The 14414-nt window shown below is 43.0% G+C and overlaps 1 protein-coding gene across 10 annotated transcripts in view; it reads right to left on the reverse strand.

The window, feature by feature from the left end:
• PRPF40B (pre-mRNA processing factor 40 homolog B) overlaps positions 1-14414 on the reverse strand; it is a 303400-nt gene that overhangs the window by 251749 nt on the left and 37237 nt on the right. For 9 of the 10 annotated variants that reach the window (XR_004538654.1, XM_033935778.1, XM_033935779.1 and 6 more), the window contains exons 4-9: positions 13554-13640; positions 12433-12457; positions 12188-12244; positions 12039-12064; positions 7468-7545; positions 6907-7017 (exon numbers count right to left, since the gene is read on the reverse strand). Coding sequence is in view for 9 of the 10 variants with exons in the window: in XM_033935778.1 (XP_033791669.1) it covers positions 6907-7017; positions 7468-7545; positions 12039-12064; positions 12188-12244; positions 12433-12457; positions 13554-13640 (384 nt within the window). In the remaining variant the exon portion in view is untranslated. The remainder of the gene's footprint in view (positions 1-6906; positions 7018-7467; positions 7546-12038; positions 12065-12187; positions 12245-12432; positions 12458-13553; positions 13641-14414) is intronic. The other variant, XM_033935781.1, reaches the window with a different exon arrangement.

Below are 14414 nucleotides of genomic sequence, written 5' to 3' on the forward strand. Positions count from 1 at the left end.
CATCACTGCTGACGTTTTGGAGGGGGTACCGTTTACCATCACCCTTTGAAGCCTACCATCTAGCCAATCCTTTACCCATGTAGTGAATGTATCCCCTAATCCCATTGATTTTAGTTTGTTCAACAGCCTGCGGTGTGGGACGCTATCAAAAGCTTTGCTGAAGTCCAAATATATCACGTCAAGGGACTCACCGGCATCCAGATGTCTGGTCACCCAATCAAAGAAGTCAATCAGATTAGATTGGCAGGACCTTCCCCTGGTAAATCCGTGTTGATGTGGATCACGTAAACTTTCTTCGTCTAGAATTTTGTCAAGTTCCTGTTTGATCAGTGTTTCCATGAGTTTGCACACTATGGATGTAAGACTCACCGGTCTGTAATTTCCTGTCTCTGTTCTGCATCCCTTTTTGTGGAGTGGAATTACGTTAGCTGTTTTCCAGTCTAGGGGTACTTTTCCCGTGCGCATGGAAAGATTGAAGAGTACAGATAGTGGTTCAGCCAGAACTTCACTCAGCTCTCTGAGTACCCTGGGGTGTAGATTGTCTGGCCCCATGGCTTTGTCAACTTTGAGTCTTGAAAGTTCGTGGTAGACGCTACTAGGTGTAAATTCGTAATCGCGAAACAGGTCATTTTGGCTGTCTCTTATTTGTAGTTGTGGACCATCTCCTGGCGCTTCACAGGTGAATACTGAGCAGAAGTATTCGTTTAGCAGTTCTGCCTTGGTAGTATCAGATTCTGCGTAGTTTCCATCTGATTGCCTAAGGCGTTCTATTCCATTTTTGTTTCTCTTCCTGTCGCTAATGTACCTAAAGAAGGATTTGTCCCCTTTTTTAATGTTCCGTGCTAGATCTTCCTCTGTTTGAAGTTTGGCTTCCCTGACTGCCTTTTTGACAGCCTTAGATCTGGCCAGATAGTCTTCTTTTGCCTCCCTTTTCCCAAGATGTTTGTAGTTGATAAATGTTTCTTTTTTCATTTTAATGAGGTCCGAAATTTCCTTGTTGAACCATTGTGGTTTTTTGTTTCTCCGGCGTTTGCTTACTGTTTTTACGTAGCGGCTAGATGCTTCGTTCAGGATGGATTTTAGATTTGACCACATAGTTTCCGGATTGTCAGTTTCTGCATGGTTTTGCAGCTCTTGATGGACAAAGTCTCTCATGTGGTTGAAATCTGCCTCCCTAAAGTTGAGGACCCTCGTTGCTGTGTTTGATTTAGAGAAGCCTTTTCTGAGGTTGAGCCATACCATGTTGTGGTCACTGGAGGCCAGCGTGTCTCCCACTGATACTTCCGAGACACTGTCTCCATTTGTGAGTACCAGGTCCAGTATTGCTTTTTCTCTGGTGGGTTCTAATACCATTTGTTTTAGTTGTGCACCCTTAATGGAGGTTACTATTCTTTTGCTACCGCTCGTAGTTGCTGAGAGGGTGTTCCAGTCAGCATCTGGCATGTTGAAGTCGCCTAACAGTACTGTGTCACCACGCAAAGTGATGTTCTCTATGTCCTCAATCAATTCTTTGTCTTTGTCTTCCTTTTGTCTCGGAGGCCTGTACACCACACCGAGGTAAAGGCATTTTTCGTTCCCTCTGGCAAGGTTTACCCAAAGTGATTCCCCTGTGTATCTAACCTCTGTGATCCTGGTAGTTTTGATATTATCCTTAGTGTATAGTGCTACCCCCCTCCTAATTTGCCCTCTCTGTCCCGACGAAGTAGATTGTATCCTGGTATAACCATATCCCACCCATGTGAGTCTGTGAACCAGGTCTCGGATATCGCTACTATGTCAAGGTCAGCATCCCTTATTTCTGTTTCTAGTTCCAGGATTTTGTTGCCCAAGCTGTGTGCATTAACATACATTGCTCTCCAAATTTGTGATGATATGCCTATCCCCGTTAGTGTGGCACTTGTTTTTTTGTGTATGCTATGGGTACTTACCTTAGGCTCAGAAGATTGATTCTGGAGGCCAGGGGGAAGGGGGTGCAGCCTTCCGGGGGAGGGGGGAACAGGCCTTCAGAGGAGATAGGCAGGCAGGCCTTCAAAGGGGGGGGACAGGCAGGCAGGCTTTCGGGGGGATGCAGGCAGGTAGGCCTTTGAGGGGGATTTAAGAGCTTTAAATAGCGATTCAGAAGTCGCCGCCGCCATCTTGCTTATTAATTCTACAGTGGGGTGGATGTTAGCGGCAATGGTAAGCAAATAGAGAATATGCGGATAGTAAAGATTTCACTGTAGAATTTGGATATAGCATTGTAAGGTTTTTAATTGATGTGATACATTTTTTCATACAGTGTGGATCCCTGACGAAGCGGCACTGAAACATGTCGAGTCCAACCGCTGAATCATTCATTAAGATAAATACAATTCTATAATGAATAGATGATTCATAATATCTTTCAAAATACCTTTAAAATAATAGAGAATTCAAGTAAAATAGTCTGGACCGGTGAGGAGGTATACACCAATTAACTCCCCGTTAAGAACATATACCTATATGGGACGGAGGAGGGTGTTTTCTGAGGTCTATGATAGAGTATATTGATTTCTTTAAATGTGTGTAATTCAACGTGAAAAAAGATTTGACTGAGAGAATATTCTTGGAACTAAGTTTGGAAGTTTGATTGATTGATGTGCAGTTCCAAGTACTAAGAGTTTGCCTTCATTTAGTGTTTGACAAAAATAAAGACGGGCAGGCAGCTAGTCTTGAAAAGCCGGCACACTGCTTGGCGATCCACAAGGTCTCGGAACCCATTGGTCTGGGTATCACTCAGATCTGCTAAGTTAGCCCCCTCTGCTGATTCCGCCAAAGAAACAGGCAACAGCAACGGCACAGACACCGAAGCAGAAGCAAGGATGGGGATGAGCCGCCTGCTTTCTAGTACCCCCAGTAAAGAAACAAGTCATCATGCTGGCATCCGAAGGTGGAACAGACTGTTGTACTGAAGTCTGAGTGGTAGAAACAGGCAAAGCCCATTTTACTCCTGGTTTATTTGTTTTTTATAGTCAGATACCCCAGAGCTTCAAATTCTGGGGAAAAACAATCACCAGTGGCCAGAACCACTCTGTGCATCTCAGATCTCACAGGATTAGCAGACTGAGACTTTTTCCCAGAACTGTGCTTGCGTTTTTAAAAATGCCATCTGCATCCAGTTTAGGCGCCCCGGATGCAGCAATCACGACTCCGATGGAATTAAAGGGCATTAGGGCCTCTCAGGAGGAGGGGAGCGTGGTATCTGTACACGTCTCACCCCCCTTGCGGCGCATGGAATACACGGCCACGAATCCAGCCGCCATTGGCCGCATCTAAGGCATGAATCCATGCCATCCTGTCCTGAGGTGGCCATCTGTGAAGTTTGGAGCAAAATCAAAGCTTCTAAGTCCGAAAACTATACTTTTTAAAACTTTGAAGAAAATCCAAGATGGCCACCGCGGGTGCCGATTTTGCCTAAAAAACACCCATTAAAAATGCAGGAAAATGCAAAAAAACTGCAATTTTTGAATTTTACAGGTGGGGGGGACCAGGGCAAGCAGGGAAATCGCGATTTGAGCACCCCCCCAAAATCAGCACTCTGTGACTCACAGACACCACAGAGACATGTGCTGCAATGCATTTCAATGGCAGCCAGCAATAAACAATGCAAACATAGGGAGATCAGTACCTCATGAGCTGATTAAAGTGGATTTTTCAGGTCTTCTGACTGCCTCACCTTTCCTGTCACCTCAGATCACGACCCCAGGACCCCTCAGGGAAATCAGGGAAGACACGCAGTGCGGTTCTGATCCCGGCGTACCCCCTTGGAACCTCAGCAGCCTGCACTCTACCCCTTTGCGGACAAACCAGGGGAGAGATGGCTCACGATCCTGGAGACCCGATCCAATCTGCAGACTGTCCAGAGGGCTTACTGCAGTGTCAGGCTTACAGAGCACCCTCCAGAAGCAGACAAACTTTAAAATGTCTGCGATCTCCCGCTGAAGGATCACTCGCACGGAGTTGATCCGCAGCATGTGAGCAAACCCTCGGTACCGAAGAAAATAAAAGACTAGGAGTTGAGAAATAAAATCACGAGCAGAAGAAAACTAGAAGTTCTCAGCAAGGCTGCAGAAACAAACTGAACTTCAAAAGGAGTGGCCGCACAGGTGATCTCGCAGAGGGGGTTGGTTTTATTTTTAAGTTCTGCAGTCAAGGCTGGAATATATGCACTACCCGCTAGTTCAGCCTCCAGAGGGATTGTACAAGAATATCGTTTATAAAAATGTTAAAAAGAACAGGCCGAAGAACAGAACCTTGAGGCACACCACTGGTAACATCTCTTTCCTCAGCGCGATCTCCATTGATCACTACCCTCTGTCGCCTTCCACTCAACCAGTTCTTGACCCAGCCTGTCACTTTGGGACCTATCCCGAGGACACTCAGTTTATTTATTAGACGTCTTTGTGGAACACTGTCAAAGGCTTTGCTAAAATCTAAATACACCACATCGAGCGTACATCCTCTATCCCAGGGGTGCCCACACTTTTTGGGCTTGCGAGCTACTTTTAAAATGACCAAGTCAAAATGATCTACCAACAATAAAATTTAAAAAAAACACAACGCACACTGTACGCATAGAAAATGTTAATTATCATTCCTATTCCAGGGTTTTTCAAAGAGGTCAAAGCAGATGACTCTATGCACTATCACCTCAGTAACAACCATACAAAAATAGACAAATATGCCCCCCTCCCTTTTTACTAAACCACGATAGTAGTTTTTAGAGCGCAGGGAGCTGCGCTGAATGCCCAGCGCTGCTCTCGACGCTCATAGGCTCCCTGCACTAAAAAAACTATTGCGGTTTAGTAAAAGGGGACCTTAGTGTAAAATATAGACAGCAGATATAAATTCAGACACATTTTGATCACTAAATTTAAAATAAAATCATTTTTCCTACCTTGTCTGGTGATTTCATGAGTCTCTGGTTGCACTTTCTTCTTCTGACTGTGCATCCAATCTTTCTTCCCTTCTTTTAGCCTGTATGCTTCCTCTCCTCCTGACCTCGTTCCCTCCCCCAACTTTTCCTTCCTCTCTCCCTGCCCTTTCTTTCTCTCTGCCTCCCTTTCTTTTTTTTCTGTTTCTCTTCTTTCCTTCTGTCTCCCTGCCTGCCCTTTTTCTTTCTTTCTCCCTGCCCTCCCCCAAGCCATTGCCATCGGGGAACCAGGACCCAAACCGCCACCAATAACAGGCCCGAAAGCCGACGACGCCCCAAACTCTCCCTGCTTCGGCCGACCAGCATTCCTCTCCCCGACGTCAATTCTGCCGTCGGGGAGAGGAAGGCTGATTGGCCCAAGATCGCGATCGACCTATTGGGGGAAATGCTGCCGGGTCCTGCCTTCGCGGAAACAGAAAGTAGGCAGGACCCGGCAGCAAGAAGAGCAAATGCTTCACTAACCTGTCTCCCGCCTTAGCCCATAGCGAACACTTGCTTCAGGGCTCTCAACATGTGTGTGCCGGCTTCCCTTCTCCCCCCCCCCAGACATAACTTCCAGTTTTGGAGGGAATAGAAGGGAAGCCGGCACGCACACGTTAGAGCCACGGAGCATAAGTTCGCTAAGGGCTGAAATCTCCAAGCCGGTTTTTTTGTTTTTTTTTTTAATGTTCAGTAGCGGCGGCAACAGCAGATGACAGCTGGGCGGACTGCCCAGCTAAAAGGCCCTAGAGAGAACACTGGAGAGGAAGGCTGATCGGCCCAGTAGATCAAGACGGCAACACGAGTCTATCACGGAGCCCGGGATGGGCTCCGCGATCGACTCACGTTGCCTTCCTGAGCTACTGGTCGATCGCGATCGACGTGTTGGGCACCCCTGCTCTATCCAATTCTCTGGTCACCCAGTCAAAGAAATTGATCAGATTTGTCTGACAAGACCTACCTCTAGTGAATCCATGTTGCCTCCGTCCTGTAATCCACAGGATTCCAGAAACTTCACTATTCTCTGTTTTAAAAGTATTTCCATTAATTTGCTTACCACAGAAGTCAGTCTTACTGGCCTGTAATTCCATATTTCTTCCTTGCTTACCTAGTCTTTACTTAAATAAAACTGGGCTACTTTAGCCTTAACCACAACCTCTTTATCAAAATATTCCATATTTTGCCAGCATCTTTTGAAGCTACTTTACTCCAAACTATAAATTCCTAAGCGACTGCCTGCTTTTTTCCCAAGAGAGAGTTGGACTTCTTTTGAAACGTTAGCACTAGAAGTCAGGTTCCATGCTGGTTAAGGTGGAGTTTATCTTTTTTGATTAGGCTCCCCTTCCCAAAATGTTGCCTGGTTCTTAATAAATCTAAAGCCCTCTTCCTTGTACCATTGTCTCACCCACATACAGATTCCCAGAGCTCTTCTTGCTTTTAGTGCTTGTACATGAAATAGAAGCATTTCTGAGAACTCTACACAAGAGATTCTGGATTTCAACTTTCTACCTAAAATCCTAAATCTAATCTAAGATTTCTGAATCGTTTTAATACTATTTAGTTCAAGGCAATTTACATCATAAAGAAGACACAATAATTCTATGAGAAGATATAGTTCTTTGGATAAAAAGATATCCTTACCATTCTTTAGATAAAAATACAAACTTTATAATTTATCATATACAAGCTTCCACAAGCTCCTTCCTGCACCTTCATGTGTTGCTGGTACCTCACATGCACAACAGCTGACTCCTTCCCAGCACTGTCTAAAATTCTGTCTAGGTGACACATGATATCCACTACTTTTCCACCAAGCAGGCAAATTTCCAAGGAATTTTCACACCCAACAGATCCTCTGTTCTCTTCTTTCATAATGATTGAATCATTAACTCCTACACTGGGAAGAAATGTATGGATTAAAAAAAAAAAAAAGATTCCTTTCTGTTCTTTCAGTCCAGTCAGTTTAGACTTCTCACCTCAGCTTTTGATTTTAGCTCATCTGGTTTTTCCCAGGTGGACTGCTTAGTGTCAGAATTGTAATAGTAAATACGACCATCTGGGGCCTTGTGTTCAGTCCACAAAGCCTTCTAAAAACAAACATATAAAAATGCTCATATCAGAAAGGAAAATGAGTCTTTTCACATCAATATTTTCATCAGACATGAAAAGCTGTCTCTCTTTACTACTAAAGCCAGATATTTATGTTTGTGCAAAATTGGCAAAAAATACCACAAGGACATTTGCTTGTACCAATTTAATGTACTGTGTTTTCTGGCCAAGGATTTAATTTATTGCAATTTCTGCAAAGAAATAAATTCTATAGAAATCATGAAAGCAAAATGGTTGCTTAAAACTTTCATCCAATTCTTACATTTTTGAGCAAAATTATCAAACTATTACTGCTATTACCCTACCACTCCTTCCCAAAGAGATACTCGCCAACATTTCTCCTTTGTGAAGGAATAGCAAGCTGATACCCCTCTCCTCAGTAATGTGACACACTCTGGCTCTTTTCTACCTCATCCAGTTTAGGTTACCTTCTTTGGAGGGTCTTTTGCTGGGGAATTGCTCCCTATAACATTCTGCTGCATGGAGGTCACGACCGGATTAGAAATCTAATGCAAGAAACAAAACCCAAAAGTGCACTTTAAGAGAAAGGAAGTTTAGCTTGAAAGGGAGCAACATGGAAGAAAAGAAAGAAGGAAAGTGGAAGACACAAAACAAGCGCAGACAGAATGTGTGAATATAAAGGGTAGGTTTGTTGCTTTTTTTCTAATAGTAAAGGTAAGCTTACTAGTTTCACTAAAAGCAAAGAATAGAACACACTTGATCATATCAAATTTATTCCTAATAGAGCACAGTAACCATAGGAAAGGCATTGTCTACCCACAAGAAAGCTCTACACATTATCATATCAATCTGTCTCGGCATTGTTTCAGCAGCAGCAGTAGTAACTTAGGTTTCCTTCTGGCACCACAACCATTCTTCTAAGTCCCCTCTCTTGTTTCTCCATGCCCCCTTCCCATACTACTCTTCCCTTCCTCTTTGATCTGTCGCCTTGAGCCTGTATAGGTATGTGCGACTCACAAATGGAAGATTAGATTAGATTTATGAATTACATGACTGATGCTGACTGGGCATAGCCAATTTACCAAATAAAGCATAAAGTTTGGGATTTAACAGTACTTGGTCTGCATCTCCCATTCTTTGTGAATTCATCACTCAGTGTGGCCTGGGCAGACTAGGCAAGGGCCTAGGTCTGTCTCACCTGAAAAGCCTTCCTCTTTCCTAAGGAAGCCATGCCAACATGCCGGAAAAAAGCTCTGTTAAGACCGCCTGCGGACCTAGGCAGGGGTCTAGCAGGTGACAATCTCTTGTTGATTCCTGGACCAGTTGCTCCAAGAAGAGGTCATTTATTACATTTAGAAATGTGCTCCCTGATGTAACATTTATCCCATCAATACTGGGGTAATTCACCCCTAGTTACAGGGACCCTTGAAAGGGGAAGGGCCCTAACCTACCCAAAGCTTTGAAGTGGGAATAGGGGGAAAAGACATGACACAGTCTCGTCTTGGCAGAACTTTAAAAAACTTTGATGGGGCTGCTGCAGGAAGAATAAATCTTCCTGAGACAAAGCTTTGTTTGTCACTTCATTTGATATTAGGACTTTATTTCTGTAACAGACTTGTGTTGCTGGAAAAAAAGGTCTTACTTGTACAGACCACTGCAATGGAGCCCAACTCCACACTAAACAACATTGGAATTCTTCTGATCTATAGACCCCCCGCCCCCCCAACTCTCAATCAAGCTCCATCCTCAAAATGACAGAACTAATAACTAACCTGACATGCGAACACATCAAACTGATTATACTCGGAGATATCAACCTCCCTCTTGAATCCACAGAAAACAAAGATGTCCATAAGCTCAAAACACTACTCGAAGACTGCAAAATCACTGTAATACCTTCAGGACCCACACACAAAAAAAGGACACACCCTAGATATACTGACAACCACTCCCACCAATCTCACTACTGACATCAAATGGACACCTGTACCATTACCTCCTAAACTTTCACCTAAACCTTTCAACGGAGAACTGGAGTGACAAAGTCACCAAAGAAGAGGAAGGACACCAAAGAAGAGAAAGGACACAACCAAACCTCTTCTGGAACATAGTAACGAACTCCCTAATCCCCCCCCCTTCTAACTGCATTACATCAATGCTAGCAAGCTAGAATCACACCATAACCAACACACTGGACACCCTCACCCCCCTCCACTCCCAAAAAAACAAAGCAACATCAAACTTTCCCCTAGTTCACCAAATCACTGAGAACAGACAAACAATTATGCAGATGACTGGAAAGGAAATGGAGAAAGAATGGAATACAGGAACACAGAACACTTTGACGCAAAGCAATAAATAAATACAAACTCAACATTTCAGAGGCCAAGAAAAACTATTACGCCTCCAAAGTAGGCACCAAAACGTTAGACACAAAAAATTTATTCTTCCTGGTCCGACAGCTCACTACCTCACCGAAACAAGACTCCACGGGTCACCCCAACAAAATCACTGCACAAGAACTCGCAGACTTCTTTTTAAATAAAATCAAGACAGTTCAATCCGAAGTAGCCAAAGCGACCATCACGGAGCATCGTTCTCTTGACACTCTGTGGCATTCCACAGAACCCACTAAAGCAGACCAAATCTGGACTTCATTCTCTGGCCTGTCCATCTAGGATACAACAAAATTATTATCTAAACTGTCCGCACATCGCAGTCCCCTGGACAACTGCCCTACCTACCTCCTTGCAACCGCGCCCGAGCAAATCATCATCTGAATCACCAACTTTCTCAATACCTCCCTAAACCAAGGCCAATTACCAGAAACTATGGGAAAACTATGGGAAATATGGGAAACTATGGGAAAAATAGCACTTACTCCCATACCAAAAAATCCTAAGGCAGATCTCTCCATGACCTCCAACTACAGACCCATCGCTGGCATACCTATCCTAACAAAAATCATCAAGACCCACGTAAGTAAACAACTTGCAACCTACATCAAGCAACATTCATGTCTCCACCCGACCCAATTCGGATTCCGTCAACAACACAGCACTGAACTTCTCATCCTCACTTTAATCACAAAAACCAAACAACTACTCAGTACGCGACGTCAAGCAATACTCCTGCAATTTGACATTTCAGCTGCCTTTAACTCCGTGGATCATCACCTTCTATTAACATAACTGTCAGAAATTGGTATAACTGGAACAGTGCTAAAATGGTTCTCAGAGTTCCTACGAAACAGAGAATATATCGTTAAAAAGAATGAAGAGATCTCCAAACCCTGGAAGGCCTTCTGCGGGGTGCCTCAAGGCTCTCCACTTTCCCCCATCCTGTTTAACCTTTTCATGAGTTCCCTCGGAAACATCAAATTCAATGATGAAAGCATAATGTCCTATGCAGATGACATTCTGCTCCTCATCCCCACAACCAACAACCAATCAGATGTCACCAACAAAGTCTCAAAATCTTATACTTCCACACAGCACCGACAAGCATCACTCTCTGATTGGGCCACACCCTCGCTATCGATAATGCATCTAAAATCCTAGGCTGCATTCTTGATTCCACGCTAACCATGGAAGCTCAAATCTCTAATATCCGGAAAAAGTCCCTCTTCACCATGAGGCAACTAAGACTCATCAGACCATACTTTCATCAGCATCACTTTGCTCTGATTGTACAGTCGATGATCCTACCACAGCTGGACTACTGTAACGCTGGCCACATGGGAATCAACACCGCACTGATCCATAAAATGCAACTCATACAAAACACAGCTGTAAGACTAATTTTCAACCTAAAAAAATACAACTTGATATCAGCCTTCATCACTGGTTACCCATTCCATCGCGAATAAAATTTAAAACTTCATGCATAATATACCAAATAATACATGGAAACTCAGCAGCTCCACTCATCCAACTCTTCTCAAAGGCATGGTCTACCTCCCACAGAATCCTTAACAGGATATACTAAACTTCCTTCAACAAAGAATCTCCAATACAAGTGAATTTTTCACTCCATGCTTACCTTCCTAGGGGTGAAAACCTGGAATAACCTCACTGAAACGACGAGAACGGAACCCAACTACACCACATTCTGGAAAAAACTGAAAACCTACCTCTTTGACACTTGAACATCTCAGATCTTCCCCTGCCCAAATGTTCCCCCCAAGTATCCTCCCCTTCTCTCCGCTTCCTCTCACTTCTCTTTGCAAGTCGCCTTGAGTCTGCTTAGGTATGTGTGACACAGAAATAGAAGATTAGATTAGATTAGAATGCAGCTAGGAGACGATCTGGTAGAAAGACAAACTCCTTTTCAGACATACACTTACCCCTTTCTTTTACTAAGGTGTGCTAATCGAATTAGCGCGCGCTAAACGCTAACACGCCCATAGACTAACATGCACGCATTAGCAATTAGCATGTGCTAATCGGTTAGCGCACCTTAGTAAAAGAGGACCTTAGTCCTGACAATACTTATACAAAATTATGAATGGCTATGACTAATTATCACATGATATTTGCTTTCATCTTCCCCATTATGCCTTAATTTTTTTTTATACTTCTTAATTCAGAAACATAAAAGGCTCATGTTCTTTCAGATTCCTACTAGTTCATCATGTGATCTGTTCTCCCTACTTTTTCCTTCTCCGAAATTCCTCCTTCTCCCCTTCCCTTGCTCACCCAAACCACTCTGATCCCCCTTACCTCCAATTATCTATTCCTTCCATACTTATAGACCTGCACTTTTTTTAAAGAACACATTTTAGAGTAATTTATTCATACCACGGGCTGACTGACATTTTTGCAATGGAACCAAGTCTCACTATCAGTTTTCAAAGACTTTAAAACAAATATAAGCATAATAGAAGTACTGTATGTTGGTAGGTAACTGCAGTAGGGAAAGTCCTAGGTATACATGGTATACATGGTAAATCAGTCAATGAAGGGACTATGTGTATGCATGTGCATAAGGAAGAGAAAAGATGAAGAGGAAACATCATAGTTCAAGAAGGAATACTCACTGTAGGAGACGGTTGTGTCAGGGCAGCTGAAAAACAACATTTAAAAAATAATTAGGCCTGAAAAGAGGACACCCCCTACCCACCCTGAGGATTCTTCTATAATTGCTCTTAGGGCGAAAGGAAAAATAAAGGCTTACAACAATACTTACTTCCACAAGAGAGAACACAGCTGACCTTTGAAAAGATGGGCTTACAAGTAAAACGTTCTTTAAAAAAAAAATTAGTGAAATTTTCTTAAAATGAAGTACAATATTTAATAAATAATTTATGTAAAACTACAAAGGCAATTAGCTGGCAAAATGACATCAGCTCATCCCCCCTTAATTTCTCACCCAGACTAGCTCCTTTACCACCTCTCCTATGTCCCATCCTCCCTACAATAGAGACAACTTACGACTGATGGATTCTGTCCCAGATGCCTGCCAAAAAGAATAAAATATTATATCAATAGAAGTTAATTTTCAATCCAGATTTTCTTCTATATATGGGGAAAAAAGTTCATAGTAACAGTTCACTCTCATACCTCTTACTTTAAAAAAAATTCCCTAGTCAATATTCAGCCAGCAGAGTTCTGTGATTTTAATGCACTGACCACTGTTAGCTCAATTAGGCTCAGGCACCAGCATTGAATATCCAGATCTCAAGACACACATTATCTGAGGGAACTTAAGTAGGCCCTGGCTGAATATTAGCCAGGAACCGCATAAATGGAGTCCACATTTCATCTTGTCTATCCCAGGGCAAACTCCAAGCCCCCCTCCCTCCTACCAAAATTCTGATCTCCCTTCTAGTTGCAGCAGACCCCCCACCCCCCCACACACACACACAAACACCACCTTGCTAGGCCTACCTTAACAGGCCTGGTGGTATTCTAGTGGTCATTGAGCAGGAGCAAAACCCACTCACTCCTGCCCTTTATGACTTGTGACTGAAAATAGCCATCACAATCTTTAGTGGTAATCTCATGGTTAGGGTTATCATATGGCTCCAGAAAAAGGAGGACTGAAAGCAATGGAAGTAAAATCCGGATGGCTCAATCCGTCCTCCTTTTTCTGGAGCTATATGGTAAACCTACTATTGCTAAAGACAACCTCTAGCACTAGTACCACTAGACTACCACTAGAGGTTTCAGTTGCCATTGAATTAGGAGCCACAAGTGACAAGGAGTTCTCTAGTGGCCCAGCTGTCAGATGGCCACAAAACAAAGAGAAAAGATGCCCGTTGCCGGCAGTTCTCTCGCAGCCCGGCTGTCAGACGGCCGTGGACCGGGGGTTGGGGACCCCTGCGGTATATGGTACATAGCCCAGGTCTTTCATTTCAATGACCAGCCTAATTATATATGGAATGGAGTGTTCCTAAATGGGGAAATAAGCCAAAAAGGTCCTCAGGTAATTACTAATGAATTCTCAAGGTGCCATAGCTAAAAGCATAAAAGAAGTAGGATAAAACAGCCAGGTCAAAGAAATTTATGAATCTAAGAAACAGTGACAGGTAAGAAACCAAAGTGATACTTACACTTCCGGTGGCAGAAATAGGCGCCGATTGCACACTGGGCATCATCATCATCCCAGGAAGCATTGGGGGCACCATGCCTGGCATTTGCTAAATAGAAAGTTGAAATATCACAATTCATTAATTACATTCAATTTAATAGAAGACCATACAATTCTAGAATGAAATACCAGAGGAATAAGATGTTACTCGACACCACATCAAAGAGAGACATATTTGGAAAATGTTTAAAACACACAAACCTCTTCTTCTACAGTTGGTTAAATCAAGTTAACAAGGGGCAGATGGCCTGGCTATTACTTGTTTCTATTCTCATGAATTCTTAAATCACATGCTGATGACTTGAGACTTACCCCCTCTTTTACTAACGCCTAGCGCAAGTTTTAGCGCCGGCATCAGAAGTAACTGCTCCAGCGCACATAGAATTCCTATGAACATCGGAGCAGTTACCTCCTCTGCCAGCACTAAAACCCGCACTATGCGTTAGTAAAAGAGGGGGTTAATGAGTGGCTAACCAGGGTGAATAAAAATCAATTATTTTTTAAATCAAAATTTGCTTTTAATTTAAATCATATTTTTTAAAAATAAAATGCTTTTTGAGGTAAAAGTTATATAGCTTTCCATTTAAGTTACATTATAGTTCAAAAGTTATTCATCATGAAATAAGGATGAGTTGCTCCTCTTTCCTTCTAAACCCTCTGCTCCTCCTCCTCCTTTCTCCATCTCATAGAAACATAGAAACATAGAAACATAGAAGATGACAGCAGAAAAGGGCTACAGCCCATCAAGTCTGCCCACTCTGCTTACCCACCCCCTGTCTATGCCCTAATGACCCAATTTTCTTATCTTGACCCTCGTAGGGAT

Source organism: Geotrypetes seraphini, chromosome 3, assembly GCF_902459505.1.
Source record: "Geotrypetes seraphini chromosome 3, aGeoSer1.1, whole genome shotgun sequence".
Classification (NCBI taxonomy): domain Eukaryota; kingdom Metazoa; phylum Chordata; class Amphibia; order Gymnophiona; family Dermophiidae; genus Geotrypetes; species Geotrypetes seraphini.